A 17,065-nucleotide genomic window follows, 5' to 3' on the forward strand; every position below is an offset into this window, starting at 1 on the left:
ATTCTGCTCTCCCCATGGCCTGGCTGCTCAGGGAAAACATGCTAACCTCCCACCATTTTTGATGAGATGTATCTGAAATTTATTATACGATTATCTAAGTTCTAAAACAGAGGGTCCTGAACATAGTTTAACCTTTTCTTGATGACTCACTGTCAACATTATGAATGTTCATTATCATACTCTGCTCTCTAGGCTTTCACCTCCTCCCTCCCAGTTCATCTACCAAATGTCACTGCTGACATGTGTATGCTTCTAGACGCCTCCCCACCCACCTGTCCATAGCTTTGATGGTTCTAATGTTCTGAGCCAATGTAGCATAGTGGGTTAGCTTGTGGGCTCTGCAGTCAGACAGCCTGGGAAAGTTACGACACCTCAGTTATGCTATCTGGAAAACAAGTATGGTGAGAGGTTTTTTTTTTAAAATAGACTTTATTTTTTAGAGCAGTTTTAGGTTCAGGGAAAACTTGAGTGGAAAGCATGGACTGTTTCAATATACTCTCTACCCACCCCTGCCCCATGCCCTAACCTCTCCCACTGTCAACATGCACACCAGAGAGGTGGGAGTATTTATCTCAGAAAGCTGTTTTAAGGATTAAATGAGATAATGTATATAAAACATATAAAATACCTAGCGCAGTGCCAGGCTCATAATAAATCCTTAATATATGTAGCTATCATCATCAGTAATAGTAACTGTGTGTTATACGAGCATCAGTGATGATCATTGAGGTCCTAAGGATTAAAATCCTTGTGCAAGGATCTGACGTGGCCAGGCGATTTCTGAGCACTTCTCTGTGCTTTGCTCTATGTCCAAGCGGTGGGAGGTCTTAGCTCTGGAGAAATGGGGCGTATCAAGCTTCACCTCTGTCTAGAAGGAGCTTAGTGATGTGCATTGTGCTCAGCACATGCCTCTCCTGAGTCTAAGAATGGCTCCCTTGATGCTCATGATGGCACTCTCCTGACCCTCTGTGTATATACCGTGAGCCAGACTCTGGGCTTATAAAAAAAAAAAAAAGCCGGTGATACAAGGTTTGGCGTGTGGGCTATCTGGGTAAGGTGGAAGGTGGCTAGAACCCAAGGTCTTTGGGTTCTGGTCTTTAGCCTTGACCAAAAGAAGAGCTGCTGAGAGGGTTCAGCACCACGGACAGCTCCGCGCCCAGCCCCTCCGCGGCTTTTCTGGGCTTTCTTGTTGCTTTTGCCACCTGCAGAACACACTCAGCCAACTAGACACCTTCCTTGCCTTGTAACATGACAAGGCTCTGTCTTTCTGCCTGTCTGGGAGGTAGTTAAGGGTCTTATACCCTTTGGGCATCCCTGTGAGTGTATATGGAGGGGATGTGAGCGGCTGCAAATATTCTGGGGAGGCTGACCTCGTGCCATTCCGGTCCCCCAAGCTCCCCTTTGATTCTGAGAAACTCCTAAGGCCAATACTCAGACAGGAACTGGACTGCTCGGAAGGGGATGGGGGGGGACAGTGGGCGAGGTCTTTGGTAAAAGAAATGGACCCCATTTTCCCCTTACGGGCCAGGGAAGAGAGGATTGGGAATGCCTCAGGGGCTCAGTGATACTCTGTTGGCCTCCTTGGTGGACCGCTCCGGCCGTGGGCTTCAGTCAGATGTCTGTTCTGGCATTAGCTGCTGCGCCGCATCGGCCAGGGCCCCCAAGTCCTCCCTGGGGAAACTCAAACTAACAACTTGGTCACTTGTCCCGAGTGGAGCCCCCTCCCAGGGCACAGCTTGGATTCTACTTGCCCAGTCCTGTTGCCCCTGTGCCTGGGTCTTTCTCTTCCCAAACCACATTGAACCCTGCTCATACCACTCCCAGGTCCTTATGAGGGACAACCCAGAGTCTGCCCTCAGAGCTGGATAAACTTAACTGAGAAAAATGATACGAATGAAGGATGGTCTGCGTGCATGCCTCCCTCAAAATATTCTAAAATCCACCCTGGCTCAAGGCAGGCCAGTGGAGAGCAGCACACGGGGTGGGGTTGACTTGTCTGCAGAACGACTTCTCCTGAGCTCTGATCCCAGGCCATTAGCCAGGACTGGCAGAGTATAAGTAATTGCCCTGTGAAACACACTGGTGTGTCAGAAGCAGACCAATTTACCAAATGTCGTTTTGCTAAAAGCCAATTTGCCAAAAGTCAATTCACTGAATGGCCAGTTTGTCAAATGACCAATTCATCAAATTGACTTACTTTCCTTAACTACTTTGTGTGAGTCGACTGGTTTGCGTTTCGTCTTTATGATAGCATTTTCAGGACTGGCCCATTTGTCTCTGGCCCTGCTCCTGGTGTTTGAACTACGGTGAACCCAGCCCCAGTCTCTCCCTGTGACGGCAGGGAGCTGGGGCAGGGAAAACCCAACAGCCCCTAAAAGGCCTTTGTGAAGACGAATGGGAAACAACCCGACTAAAACCAAATTGGTAAAGGAAACAAAAGAAATCTAGCAAATGGGCCCTTTGGAGAACTGGCTGATCTGTGACGTGGTTTCTGGGGAAGTGACTCAGAAGGAGGCAAGCTAATATCCTTGAGCTTCCTTTGGGGATGCTGGTAAATGTCCTGCTTTTCTGTTCTGCTGCTGCCTCTTTATGGGACCCGTACGAAGCCTCCATGCTTGGTTTTATTTATTTATTTATTTATTTTTAAAAATTTATTGGCTGCATTGGGTCTTTGTTACTGCGGGAGGGCTTTCTCTAGTTGCAGCGAGCGGGGGCTACTCTTGGTTGCGGTGCGCGAGCTTCTCATTGCGGTGGCTTCTCTTGTTGCGGAGCACAGGCTCTAGAGCGCAGGCTCAGTAGTTGTGGTGCACGGGCTTAGCTGCTCCGCGGCATGTGGGATCCTCCTGGACCAGAGCTCGAACCCGTTTCCCCTGCATCGGCAGGTGGATTCTTAACCACCGCACCACCAGGGAAGTCCCTCATGCTTGGTTTTAGAACCAGGAAAGGCCATGCCTCTCCCCCAAGCTTGTTTTCATCTGTGGACTTGGTGAATTGTATGCACAGCAGTCTCCACATCCTCCTAGGCTGGGAGAAGCCCAGGCCCATATGTAGCAGATGCAAAGCCTTTTGTAGGGTGTACTTCTCCCTCTTGTTTGATATGTCTACTCATTTTTGTCTTCTTTTTTTTTTTTTAACTCTTCCTGTGGTTCCTGTTATCTTACTCCATTTTATAATGTATCCCTAAAACTGCCTTAATTCCTTCTTGAGACAAGGCAAAGAAGGAATCCAGACCAGCTCTGCAGGCTCTTCTGTTGGCTCAGACCACAGGCCTGCCCTCCGGGGCCCCAAGGTCCTCACTCCTCCAATGTCAGCATCTCAGCCCATCCCACTGGATCGTGAGGTCTCATCCTGGAGCAGAGCACTGTGCCTGCTCTTCAGGGAGATGTGGAAGCAGACATGAACTGCTGCAATGGAGACAGATGCCATCCTACCCTGGGATACAGCATCTCACCCGGCACAGTCAAAATGCCCACGTGCCCACAGGGCCTGCTTTCCCGCCTCCTTGTCTGTTTGATGTTGACTCCCAGTCCTTCATCACTTTGGGGTGGGCACTGTTTCTGCCACGCTGCCCTCTGTGCAGTGTCCTCTCAGCCTGGGGATTTCCCCACCGCTTAGAATTGTGAGCTCCAATTCTTTGGGTGTTGGTCCCTTCAAGGATTTTTTCCACCTTTGTCTCCTCTGGGGAGGATCAGGGAGGCAGGACATTAGCATTTGTTGAATGCCTTCAAAGCACCACGCACTGGAATCAGTGCTTTATATGTTGTTTCAAAAAAACTTTTCATTGAAGTATAACATATTCAGGAAAGTGCAGATTTCTGTACGTGTGTTATGTATTTTCGTATATATAACTCACTGAATTTTCACAAAGTGAACACACCCATATAACCAGCAAGAGATCAAGAATGAAAACATCACGAGCACCCAGAAGCCTCTTGTACTCCTTCCAGTCATTAATCCCCTCACACCAGTAACCACGATCCTGACTCCTAACAGCATAGATTCGTTTTGCCTATTTTTGTGCTTTATTTAAATGGCACATGTGGTATCTAATCCTCACTATATAGCCCAGCAAGAGGGAGCTGTGGTGAACTCTCCTTTACACTTGAGCAACCAGATTCAGAGAGGTTGAGTAACTTCCCAAGGTCACACAGGCAGTAAGTAAATGGTGGAGCTTGGAATCAAACCCAGGGTTGTTTGGCTCCAGAGCTCATGTTCTTTCCTCTATATCTCGATTCTTTCTCCCGCTGAACCCCCCGGCCCCTTCCCCACTGTGTGCCTGGGCTGGGAATCTCTGAAGTTATTGGTCCTAACGTCTCAAATGCGTCTGGGACAAGAGCCTTGTCTCTGCAGTTCATCCCTGCTCAGGACTCAGCAGAATGCCTGGGGCTTCTCGGGGGCTCAGTGCCTGGTGGTTGATTACAGGGAAGGCCTTGCCCGGCACTCAAATTAAGAGGGGCTTGCATTCCCCCGCCTCCTTCATTTGCCCGACGGCCATTATTGTGCTCTTGCCATGGTGGCTGGGACCTGTGCCTTCTAGTCTGTTTCCTGTTTGTCCTTGAGCCACTCACTCCCGAATGGGACTCCAGCCTCTGAGCAGCTTTCCTTGGCAGGGCTCTGTGGTTGCTTTGTGGGGTGCGTGCATCTCCTCTGATATCTCTGTTGTGGGAATTGATTGCAGTGATCCTCGGTAGCGACATGACAAACAGCCCAGCTCACGGAAATGTTACCCAGGCTGGTTTTATGGAGCTGCGATTCAGTGCTGCTTAATGTCTCTTCCTAATGCGGTTTCTGCAACATTAACTCCGTGGGTCTAGAGGGAGGCGGGCTGGCCACAGGAGGGTGTGTGGCTTCGGGGTGGTGTGGTGGACAGGAGAGGAAGGGCATGTCTCCTGCTGACGGTGCCTGGCATGCACTGGTAGCTTGGAGCAGCCCATTTTTCCTGCAAAGCTCCAACCCCACCGTCTATGGTGTGAGCCTCCAAAATTACCTACGGGAGTTTGGACATCAGGAGTTCCTTGGGAAAATATTTGGTGTTTAATACTTTTGAAAATCTCAAGGCCTCACAGGGCATGCGTGAGCTTTAATTCCATGAATATCGTAACCACCTTTGGAGGAGAGGGGTGGAGAAGGAGAGGGGTCAGAGCTGGACCACCCAGCAATTAGTAGGGATGGTTTGGAAAGCCTTGGCCGGCAACACGATTGCCACCTACTGTGTGCCAGACAGTCTTCGGGATATGTTCACATACCTTTGTCTGTTTGCCCCTCATAAGCTTATGTTACAGATGAGGAAACTGAGGTGCAAAGAGGCAGCCAGTTGATTCTGAGCTTGCTTTTGAACCCAGGTCGCCTGACTCCCCTCCCAGACCAGCTACTGCCCGGCCAGCGCCTCTCCCTCCCCTCACTGAGGCTCCTTTGGGGGACACGGGCTTATCTGACGGCCCCAGCCATTTATCCTAGCTGGCCTGACTCTGGCCCTCGGGAGGAGAGGAGGGGATCGGGGAGCACAGGATTAGCAAGGGGAACTGGCTACCTAGTGCAGCCTTAGCAGAAGACAGAGGCAGCTCCCAGGTGGGGTGCGGGTGTCTTTGTTTTGACAACAGCAGGGGAGCGGGGCCCACGATCAAAGGAAACTAGGCTGTGGATGGTGGGACCAGTTCCCCCTTCACCCCACCACCAGCCTGTCCTTCGATACTACTCCCTAGTCTCTTCTGCCCTCTCCCCCTTCCCCCGACCCAAACTTGACTGAAACAAACTCATCCACACTGAGAATCAGCCCCTGATAAGCTTTCAGTTTGCTCTCCTGGGAGCACCTGAGATTTATGAGTGACAAAGTCCCAGTTCCTACCTTGAGGTTGGAGCCCAGGCAGAAAGGGTTCAAGTCCTTATCACCAAATGTCTCTCAAGAACCCACCTTGAAGGTCACTTGGAGACAGGTGCACGCACATGCCACATACCCACGGAGGGTAGATCTGGGGCCCCTGAATATTGTCCGTGGGCTGGGGAGCCTGGGCGGGGGGGGGGTAATTGCAGAACTAATTTCCCTCCTGGGTGGGAAGGGTAGGATTTGAGGGGAGGCTTGCAGGATAGGCAGAGACAAAGGAGGGATGGTCCTGCCAGATCCCAGGAGCACCTTAGATGCGGGTGTGCACCTGGCATCCCAGCCCTGGGGCGCATCCTGCAGCAGGGACCCGGGGTACAGAGCAGCCCGCTGGGGCCCTGAGCTGCAGCAGTGGTTCCTGTTGGCATGGAGGAGCTGAGTGCCTCTCAGGCAGTAGCCCCCTGCTCCAACCCCAGCAGGAGTATAGGGAGGGCGGTGGTACTAATGTCGTGGCCGTCACTGCCCTGCCTCTGGGGAGCACCTCCTTTGTTCCCCATGAAGGTGGGGCAGTGGCATGCCACAGGTGACAGGTCAGAGGCTGCGCTTCCCTCTCTCCACCCAATGGGGGTGTCTGTGTCCAAGTCTTCTCCCATCCCGCCCCCTAAGGAGTGGGAGTTGTCTCCTCTGCCCCTGGCTTTGAAAAGCTGGCGGGTACAGGCGCTACAACCCCTTTGCTTTAGCCCTAGCTGGGGACAGGAAGAGTTTTAAGCTTCCCTCTGTCAGATGCAGCACTTTTCTTTTAAAAAATTTATTTATTTTACTGTGCGTGGGCTTTTCTCTAGTTGCTGCGAGCGGGGGGTGCGCGGGCTTCTCATTGCGGTGGCCTCTCTTGTTGTGGAGCACGGGCTCTAGGCGCGCGGGCTCAGTAGCTGTGGCTCTAGAGCGCAGGCTCAGTAGTTGTGGCACACGGGCTTAGTTGCTCCGCGGCATGTGGGATCTTCCCAGACCAGGGCTCGAACCCACGTCCCCTGCATTGGCAGGCGGTTTCTTAACCACTGAGCCACCAGGGAAGTCCCAGCACTTTTCAAACTTTAATATGCATATGAATCACCTGGGGGGATCTTACTAAAATGCAGATTCTGATTCAGTAGGCGGGGCTAAAAAGTTCATATTTCTAAAACTCCCAAGTGGCTCTGCTGCTGCTGGTTCAGGTGCCAGAGACGTGGGTGCTGAGTCACCAGCTGAGGATCCTTGGGCGACGCTTAGCAGCAGCAGCAACATGAGGGAGGCTGCCGGAGCTGGGCCCGCCCGTGTGTGATTTAACCCCGCCGACCTCACTGGGAGGTAGTGCTGTTGGAAGGGGAGACCCAGGGGCTGGGAACTAACCGCCTGTCGTGCCCGAGATCACACAGCGGGCTGGTGGCAGAGCCAGCCTCCAGCCTCATCCCCCTGATTCCAAGGCCTGGATTTCTCAACCCTGACCCTCCCTGGCCCCCCAGCCCCGAGGCCCATAAAGACAATTAGCAGTGGCAGCTGACTCTACCGATCCCAGCCAAGAGCACCACACACAGCCTCAGTTAAGCCCCGTGACCCCACGATCATTCCCAGTTTACTGAGGAGGAGACTGAGGCCCATGGCGTTAGGAAACTGTCATGAGGTCCCTCGGTGGGGAGGTACGTGGCCGGCTTCAAGGCCCAAGTCCTTAATCCGCTAAGGGAGCCCTGGGGGAGGTGGCCTGGAACAGTCGGGCTGCCCCGGTTTCCTCCAGCCCCATACAGGGCGAGCGCAGGGTAACGAGTCGGGCGAGGGAACAGGCCAGGTTGCCCAGAGCCTCCATGTGGCTTGGAAGGCAGACAGAGCAGGCCCCCAGCTCTGCAGTGGGGCCGGCAGGGAGGGCAGGAGCCCATGCTGAGTCTGGCATTGGCCGCTGCCCGGCATCCCCGGCTGGACACACCCCCTGTGCTGAGCCCCTCAGGCCGGTCTGCCAGCAGGACCCAATCTGGTTAGAGCGTGAAGGGGGATTAGCAGAGAGAACATGGGGTCCCGACCTCGGCTTTCTAGCCCCTGCCTCGCCCAGCCCTGGCAGAGGCTGGAGGGACTGAGTGTGCAGGAGGAGTGGCGGTGCTCCTGGGCCGGTGCCCAAGCCAGGCTGTGGGCTTGCTACCCCCTTCTCTTCAGGGAAGGGGGACCCAGCTGGGGTCATTGGGGTGTCCCAGACTCCGGGGGTGGAGGTATTGGCAGCAGCTCGCGTCTCAGGGCCCTTGATCTTGGGTGGTGGGATTCAGACAAGGGGATCTTTGCCTGCAGCACCCTTACCTCGAGTCCCCCGGAGGGACCTCAGGGGCTCCAGCTCCCTGTCCTCCTGTGGGTCCTGGGAGGGTCACTTACCTTCCCCAGAGGCTCCCCCACCTCTCTGCTCGTGCTGCTGGGACCACCTCAGAGCCATGGAGGGTGATTATTGAAGTTCCATAAGGATGGGTGAAGGGAAGGGCAGGGTTGATTATAACACCGTTGGCAACAAGTGCTTCTCCCCCCAGCCCCCTTCAGAGCCCTCACTCGTCGGGTGAGAGTTAGGCAGAGCAAGTACAACCATACCCAGTGCACGGGGAAGAGGTCGGCCTCACGAAGTTCACACAGAACCAGCCATCCTGCCCCAAGCCCCTGCTTTTCCCTCTCAGTCACTTGGCCTGTCCTAACTCCTTGCTTTAATCCGGAAAATGCAGAGGGATTGGAGCAAGAGAATCACGGAAGGATCCACTTTAGTTCAGTTCAGCTAAAAGTTACTGAACCTCTGCAACACACCAGGTGTCCAGGGACTGTCTGGAGGCAGAGATGGATGTTAACCAAAATTCAGTATTTTATTACATCCAGTACACAAATATCTCATAATAAACCTGATTAGTGCTGAGAAGAGAAAGCCTCGGGGCCCTGGGAGCCTGCAGCAGGGGGAGCTGTCAGAGGAGGTGTCTGTAGACTGAGATGTGAAGGATGAATAGGAGTTACCATTCCTCCTCGAGTGGAGGAAGAATGGTCTCGGCAGAGGAACGGAAGTGCAGGAGGGATTTGAGGCAATGAAGGAACGGCAGCATGTGGGGAGTCATGGGCCGGAGTCCCTATCACATCGCAGCCTGCAAGGTAGGTACCACGTCTCACCCCCATTTTGCAGATGAGAAAACTGAGGCCAGAGAAGGTTAGTGACTCACCCAAGACCACATGATTTAAGTGGGTGAGACAGGGCTTGTTGAACCCAAGTCTCCAGGGTGACACTCAGCTGTGGGCGTTCTCCTCTATGCCCTGGCCTCTCAGCGTGTGCTTACTGGACCAGCAGCCTCTGTATCCCCTGGGAGCTTGTCAGAAATCTAGGACCTTATCCTTTCCCGTAGAATCTGTGCCCAGCCGGTCCCTTGTCTGGTTGCTGCGTCCTTGCTCTCGAATCTGCTTCTTGCTGTCCTGCCTGAGGTGGCCTTCTGAGCTGCTGCCCGTCCTGTGGCTCTGTGCCCTGTGCTCCCCCCTGGCCAGGATCGGGCCACCAGCTGCTCTGGGTTTTGGTTTGTCCTTCCAGCTCCAGAGCCCTCCCTCTTCCAGGATGGCCTCTCTCAGTGTATCTCATTCTGCCCTGACACGCCCCAGGCCACGCACCTCACTTCAGGTCTCTGACAAGGTCACTGAGGGAGAAGAATAGGGCAACATCGATCAAGTTTCAGGGAGAAAAAGGAGGCTCAGGACCTGGGAAAATATGAGAAAAGTTGTAGGTGGTACATTTGAAGTTTGCATGCCAACCTGGTGAAAATGGATATGAGAAACTTTACTTCAAAGGGGTTTGGGAAAGACAAGACAGTTGTTGACCAGGTAGGGGATCAACGGGGCAAAAAAAAAGAATAGCTTTGTTTGGGTTTGCCAAATGGCTGAGCAAGCATCCAAGTCCGGGGAAGGCTTCTGGCGTCCCCTAGTGAGATAACTGGAGACAACAGTCAGAACCTTAGCAAAGGGATAGGCGGACTGTGCTTAATTAAGGCTGGACAAAAGCCCGTATTTCTTTTTTTTTTTCTTAAGAGTTTTTTTTTTTTTTTAAGATTTTTGAAAATGTGGACCATTTTTAAAGTCTTTATTGAATTTGTTACAATACTGCTTCTGTTTTATGTTTTGGTTTTTTGGCCCCAAATCATGTGGGATCTTAGCACCCCTGACCAGGGATCGAACCTGCACCCGCTGCATTTGAAGGCAAAGTCTTAACCATTGGACCACCAAAGAAGTCCCCAGCATTTCTTAAATATTGCCAAATGGAGGTACTAGAACAGAAGCGTAAATATTTACATGAACTCTCTTAATCTTCTTCAAAGCCCTGCGTGGTAGATATTTTAATCCCCATATTACACCTAGGGAAATTGAAGCTCTCAGGCATGTAACTTCTGCTATAAATGGCAGAAGCAGGAACTGAACTTAGATCCTTCCGTTGCAGAGTTCGGGCTCTCTCCACCACCCTCTCTGCTGTCAGCACTCTGCATTTTCCTCCGCCTTCCAAGGCTCACCTGTTTCCCTCTGGTCTAGAGGCTGGCCTCTTTAAGGTCTCAAATTCAGTTTCCTTTACTCATTTTAACAGTGTGAGCAGCAGCTCACTACTGTGGCCTGGCCCTGGTGGATCCACACCCACCCCTGGACCCTCACCTCAATAATTGGCACTTGGGGGTTTCCCTGGTGGCGCAGTGGTTGAGAATCCGTCTGCCGATGCAGGGGACATGGGTTCGTGCCCCTGTCCGGGAAGATCCCGCGTGCCGCGGAGCGGCTGGGCCCGTGAGCCATGGCCAATGACCCTGCGCGTCCAGAGTCTGTGCTCCGCAACGGTAGAGGCCACAACAGTGAGAGGCCCGCATAATGCAAATAAATAAATAAATAAAATAAAAATAAAAATAATAATAATTGGCACTTGGTGTCCACTGGGGGCAGCGTCTTTTCTCTATACGCTTTGGTGCCCCAGAACCATGTCTAAAAGGCCATCAGCTCACACCCCTCTGTGGTCTAACCTGTCGCCTTCTCTGGTCTGCAAGGCTTTTTCCTGCCAACACGCTCTTCCCAGCACCTCCTGCTCTCAGCTACTCCTGGATCATGCCAGGCTCGATGCATCCTGCCTTTGACAGACCGTCCCTGCCCCTCCCTTCACCACTTAGCTCCCGGTGTGCATCCTTATAGAATTGCTCTGCCTGAATCATACTTTGATGTGATGTTATTATAAGAAACAGACACTTGAAACCCATTTATTATAAGGATCTAGTGTTATTGATTAGGACACACAGTCATTTTTTATAAAGACCCCTGGAGAAATTCTTGTCTCATCTTAGTGCCAAAAACAGCTCTACTCCCGAGAAGCTGGTTCTTTTGAATTTATATATATATATCGGGGATGCAGTTAACTGACCAGTTTTCCCTTTTCACATCAGCTCTCAGAAAGCTTAGAACCTACCCCCTGTCCCGACCAGGCAGCTGCGTGGATCACGTGGTGCTGCATGCTTGGTGTCCGATATTGATTTGTCTTTTCTTTGCCCTACTTTTTACTCCTGCTCTCTTGCTGTTTTATAAATCCCTGTAAGTCACCTGAAAGCCTTTCTGGAACAAGGTTGGCCTAAATCAATAAACTGGTCGATACAAGGGAGAAACCTTCCTTGCAGGATTTTAGTGAAGATTAAACGGAATAATGGTTGCGAGTTGTCAGCTCAGAGTTTCCTCCCAGGCTTGGCTGAAAGGCGAACTGCTAGCTAGGGCTGAGATGAGGGTGCTACCAGAGGTCCCCACTCCTGGGCACCCTCCATCTTTCTGAAACATGGGAGGCCGGAGGGAGAGGGGGGAGAAGCTGCTGTCACATCAAGGGACAGACACAGGCCGGTTATAGTGAAGCCAGACACAGCGGGAATGTAGTTTTGGAGGAGAGAGAGGAGAGGCTGTGTCACAGGCTTGAGACGCCTTCCTTCAAGGAGACTGAGCAGGGAACAGGGCGTGTGATGGTGACAAAGCCCTTTTGGACCACGGGTGCTTGGGACCGGTTAGGCAGCTGGGGGATAGGAGGGGTCAGGGTTTGGAGGGGAGGGAGCTCACAGGGGTTGGCTCCCACTCAGTGCAGGGGGCAGGGTTTTGGGGGGTTTATGGGGCAGGCCTTGCAAGGCTTGTATTCCCCCACTTTGCACACAAGGAAACTGGGGCTCAGGAGGGAAAGGCTGAACCACAGATGCACAGCCAGGAGGTGGGGAACCAGGATTCGAACCTGCCTTTCTGAGGTCAGGGCCCCATGCGCTCTGCTGCGATGCTTCTGTTTGGTTGTCTCAGCAGAAAATAACCAGGCAGAGGGGAGCGGTTCCTGCAGCTCAGGGGACAGTGCACTGAGTGGCCCTGTGGGCTGTGTTCTCAGGTTTGAGGTGAACCCTGAGGCCCATGGGGTGAATGGTTGAAGGGATGGAGATGGTCAAAGCCCTCCCCATGGGCCTGGCCAAGGAGGAGGGTCCGGGGTCTGCAGAACTGCCCATCCCACGTGGGGACCGGCAGCCCTGGCCGTCTGAGGTCGCAGTTCCTCCCAGGGCTGCTGTGCGAGGGGAGGCTCTGGAACCTGACTGTCAGTTTCAGATTCTGGAGTCGCCGACCGCCAGTGTTCCCTCAGAAAAGCTGTGTAACTTCTCTGAGCCGCCCTCCCGTCCTTTGTGAAAGGGGGACGGCAATAGTATTTGCCCCACGGTTAGGGCGAGGCTCAGGCACGCTCACACTCGTGACGCGCTGGGCAGTGCAGGCGTGGGGGGGGCGGTTGTTATCAGCACGGTGGGAAGCAAAGGGGCGTCTGTAAAAGTCCGCAGTGAGGATTGAGAGAGGGAGGAGAGGCAGGTGGACAGGTGCCTGAGGCCCAGTCCTGCCGGGGAGCAGACGCTGAGTTGCTGAGTCCCTGCCATGCCTCCTCCCTCACTTCAGGACGTTAATGATGGGGAGGTGATGGAGTCCGCTGAGGTCCCTGCCCTCCAAGCCCCAGGGCAGGGATGCAGCACTGCAGCCCCTGGGCCAGCATGCTCAGTCCCCCGTGTGGATCCAGGCTCAGTGGCAGCCCTGCTCCCTGCAGTCGCCGAGACCACGGGTTCTGGCGTCAGACCCAGCCTGGAGTTCACAACCTGGGTGGGCCACCTACTGGCTGGGTTATCTGGGGTCCAGCTGTGCCTTCTTCTGAAGCCTCCATTCTTGATCAGTAAAACAGATCAGGAATGGTAGGTAGACTCGCCATAGGTCTCAGGGCAGCCGTGGGCCCCGTCGAGAAGCTCCTTCTTTGCTTGTTCCTTTGCAGCCCTGGATGATGCCTTGGGGGCTGAGCTGACCCCCGTGGGTCTGATGGGCAGGCTTGGGGGATGGCAGAGCTGATCCCTGCTGCCCCAGGCTGCACCCTCCAGCTGCAACCCCTCTGCCCAGAGAAGGGGAGGTGGCTGGGGACCGAGTTCCAGCTCATTTATTCACTCATTCATTCATTCGGCAAATGTTGACCCAGTGATCTTTGCATGCCAAGCACTGTGCCAGGTGCTGGCATACAGCTGTGTCTGGTCTGGGCACTGTCTGGCCTGCTTGACCTCCCTGACTCATCAGGGCACTCTGGAGAAATCTTTTCTGACAGTGTTCTCCCTCTGGCTTTGTCCTCGCAGGGACCTGAGTGAGAACACCATCCAAGCCATCCCCAGAAAGGCTTTCCGTGGAGCCACAGACCTCAAAAATTTGTGAGTATGGGCCTGGGAGGGAGAGGGGCTTGGGGACTGTCGGGCCACCCCTGTCAGCATCCACATATGGGTCTCCCCAAGCCCAGTGGTCCAGGCAGCCAAGGAGCTGGTCTGGGCTCTGAGATGGCTCGTGCCAGCATGGTCTTCTGGAACAGTCTGGGGCTGGAGGAAACAGGCATCCTTCGGGGGCCAGGTTGAAGGGAGTGTCATGAACTGTGGGGTGCTCGGGTGATGTTCTTGTTCCATTGCAATGGACAGTCTCTGTGCCCTTGCCATCCAGTGGGTGGGGAGAGCTGGGTCTGAATGTTTTCTTGCAGGTCCATATTGTATAAGCTGCTGCAAGTCAGTTAACGTCACCGAGCCTCTATATATTGCTTTGAAAATGGGGACATCATATTTATCCCACAAGCTTGCTCTGAGGTTTAAATGAGATATGGAAATGAATACACTTTGTTGAATGCTATTTTTTAAAATTTATTTATTTTATTTTATTTTTGGCTGCGTTGGGTCTTCATTACTGCGTGCGGGCTTTTCTCTAGTTGCGGTGAGCAGGGGCTACTCTTCATTGCAGTACACGGGCCTCTCGCTGCGGTGGCTTCTCTTGTTGCGGAACTCGGGCTCTAGGCGCACAGGCTTCAGTAGTTGTGGCACGTGGGCTCAGTAGTTGTGGCTTACGGGCTCTAGAGCACAGGCTCAGTAGTTGTGGTGCACGGGCTTAGTTGCTCCGCGGCATGTGGGATCTTCCCAGACCAGGGCTTGAACCCGTGTCCCCTGCGTTGGCAGGCAGACTCTTAACCACTGTGCCACCAGGGAAGCCGAATGCTATTTAAATATAATGGTTTATTTCTATTACTCAAATTTATTCTGGTCCAGGCTTACACTCCACCCCACCCCAGGTCTGACTGCCATAGTGATGGCAAATGCCTGGCACGCTTGTCACTCCCTGACCCTCGTGCCTGTAGTAGACATTGGTAATTGATCACGGCATTCTTTCCCAAAGAGCCCAATCACAGCTTCAGTTTATTCTGGAAGCAGCAGTCTAGGTAGCCACTGTGAGTCGGTCTCACTTGGCACTCAGGCTGAAATCTGTTTGCTGACTGTGGCTGCCATGGCTCCTGTGACAGACTCTGATTTTACAGCCACCAGCAAGCACCCTCTAGGTGGTCTCCAAAGTGGGGGTGGTGTCTGCTCCGCAGGAAATATGCAAGGTTGGGGAGAGGAGAATAATATAACTTATTTATACTCACTGTTTTAACTAAAAATAGAAAGAATTTAAGCTTTTTTTTGCGGTACGCGGGCCTCTCACTGTTGCGGCCTCTCCCGTTGCGGAGGACAGGCTCCGGACGCGCAGGCTCCGCGGCCATGGCTCACGGGCCCAGCTGCTCCGCGGCATGTGGGATCTTCCCGGACCGGGGCATGAACCCATGTAGAATTTAAGCTTTCATTAACATTTACTATTTGGATCAACACATATGTACTGGACAAACGATTGGGGTCACGTCTTTTGTTTTTTTTAAACTAATAGACTGGTTGATCAAAATGTCTGGACATCCCCGCTGTAGGCAACGTGCCATCCTCTCTATAACCTTCCTTTGCTTCACAGACAACTGGACAAGAACCAGATCAGCTGCATTGAGGAAGGAGCTTTCCGGGCCCTGCGGGGGCTGGAAGTGCTGTAAGTGAAACATAGGAAGGGAAACAGAAGCAGGAGAGCTGGCTATCACGGGCGCTGAGGCCCAGGCAGCTGGCGTTCAGGCTGGGAAGCCCCAGAGGAGGCGGGAGGCCTGGGAGGTGGGTGCCAGGCCCAGGGCAGAGGCCTGCTCTCTGCTCTCCTAGACTTGTCGCTAAGGACGGAAGGGCGTGTACTCCTGGGGTCATGCCTGTGGCAGTGTGACCCAGGGTTAAACGGCTCATGATGAAGCCCAGGGCGAGTGGCTGTGTCTCTCTGGAGTTTCTAACACACAAGGCTGCAGTGCCTCGCCTTTCTCTCTCCATCTGTCCAAACCCCACACTTTCTTCCACGCCACACCCATCCTCACCTTCTGTGGCCCCCCCCTCCCCTGTCCTACCAGCCTGGGGGTCTGTGGTGCAGCTGCCTCTTCCTCACTGTCCCAGCTCAGGGCTTTCTGTGAGGGTGGCTCTCCGGCGTAGCCCCCGGGTCCAGCCCAGGGCTGGTCACCTCGAGGGTGGCCTGGGAGCCACAGTGCGAGGGAGGAGCTGTGCCCCTCCTTCGCACGCAGCTTACTGCTGGGCGGATGCTCAGTGATGCTGGCTTCCCTCTTGCAGGACTCTGAACAACAACAGCATCACCACCATCCCCGTGTCCAGCTTCAACCACATGCCCAAGCTGAGGACCTTGTGAGTCAGCCCGGGGCGGCCGGGAGCACAGTGCCCGGCGGGGGAGGGGTGCCAGGTTGGAGGGGAAGGAGCTCGGCCTCCTCTGCACCCCCGGAGGCCACCTCAGGGGGGGGACTGAGTGGAGTTGGGGGAGGGGGAGGTGATCTACCACGGAAGGACGTTGAATGTCATTTATAGTTGATGTTTTCCTTGGACAACAAATGATTTGTTTTTGTGTCTGAAGATGAGTTAAGTGATTTGGGCAGTGGGTCTACGTGAGCTCAGTGAGATGCATCTTCGCTGGGCACACTCCAGCCAAAGGGGTGCCCCCTCTCACCCGCCGAGCCCGCTGGGAGGGAAGGGGCAGCTGCTGGGAAGTTTCCCCGCTGCTGCAGATAATCCCCAAGTCGGGGCCGAGCCGCGCAGCTGACAGGGTGTAGGCCCGGCCCGACCGAGTGGAGCGCCAGGGGCCCGGCCCCCAGCCCTGTGCGGCCAGGGGCTGGGGGCCCAGGTGGGTCGTGAGCCACCCTGTCTCCTCCCTCCCCCCGCAGCCGCCTGCACTCCAACCACCTGTTCTGCGACTGCCACCTGGCCTGGCTCTCCCAGTGGCTGAGGCAGCGGCCGACCATCGGGCTCTTCACCCAGTGCTCGGGCCCTGCCAGCCTGCGCGGCCTCAACGTGGCCGAGGTCCAGAAGAGTGAGTTCAGCTGTTCAGGTGGGTGCAGGCCCCGCTGGGGCTCTCGGCTGCCCTTCGCCGACCCCCTGCCCCACCTCCTGTTCCCTCCCACTAACCTCCTGTCACCACGCATTAACGTCTGGCCCACCCGTGACCTCCTGTCCTCATCCAGGGATGGGGTGAGGACCTCTCACCATCTCCTACCCTCACTCGTGTTCTCTCCTGTCCCTACTGATTGTGTCCTGTCCTCACTGTTCTCCTCCTCCTTCCTATCTGTTGTCTCACCCATCACCTGTGTCTCCACATCACCTCTTGCCTCCACTGCGTTTCCCCTCCTGTCTCCTACCTATCACTTCTTTCCTGTGCCCTACCCATGTCCCCTTCTGTCCCATCCCTTCTACCCAATGTCTCCTTTTTGCTTCTTTGCTTCTACCCAGTGCTCCTGCCCCTGGCCTCCCACCCCTCACTCCACCCACTCCTTGTCCCCTCTCCCATCCCCCATTG

The 17,065-nt window shown here is 54.1% G+C and overlaps 1 protein-coding gene across 1 annotated transcript in view; it reads left to right on the plus strand.

The window, feature by feature from the left end:
- The window catches only part of SLIT1 (slit guidance ligand 1), a 175,708-nt gene that overhangs the window by 104,818 nt on the left and 53,825 nt on the right, over positions 1-17,065 (plus strand). Inside the window, exons 5-8 of the mRNA XM_059054686.2 lie at positions 13,477-13,548; positions 15,152-15,223; positions 15,835-15,906; positions 16,437-16,600. Of these exons, the coding sequence (XP_058910669.1) occupies positions 13,477-13,548; positions 15,152-15,223; positions 15,835-15,906; positions 16,437-16,600 (380 nt within the window). The remainder of the gene's footprint in view (positions 1-13,476; positions 13,549-15,151; positions 15,224-15,834; positions 15,907-16,436; positions 16,601-17,065) is intronic.

This window comes from Kogia breviceps, chromosome 2 (genome assembly GCF_026419965.1).
Source record: "Kogia breviceps isolate mKogBre1 chromosome 2, mKogBre1 haplotype 1, whole genome shotgun sequence".
NCBI lineage: Eukaryota > Metazoa > Chordata > Mammalia > Artiodactyla > Physeteridae > Kogia > Kogia breviceps.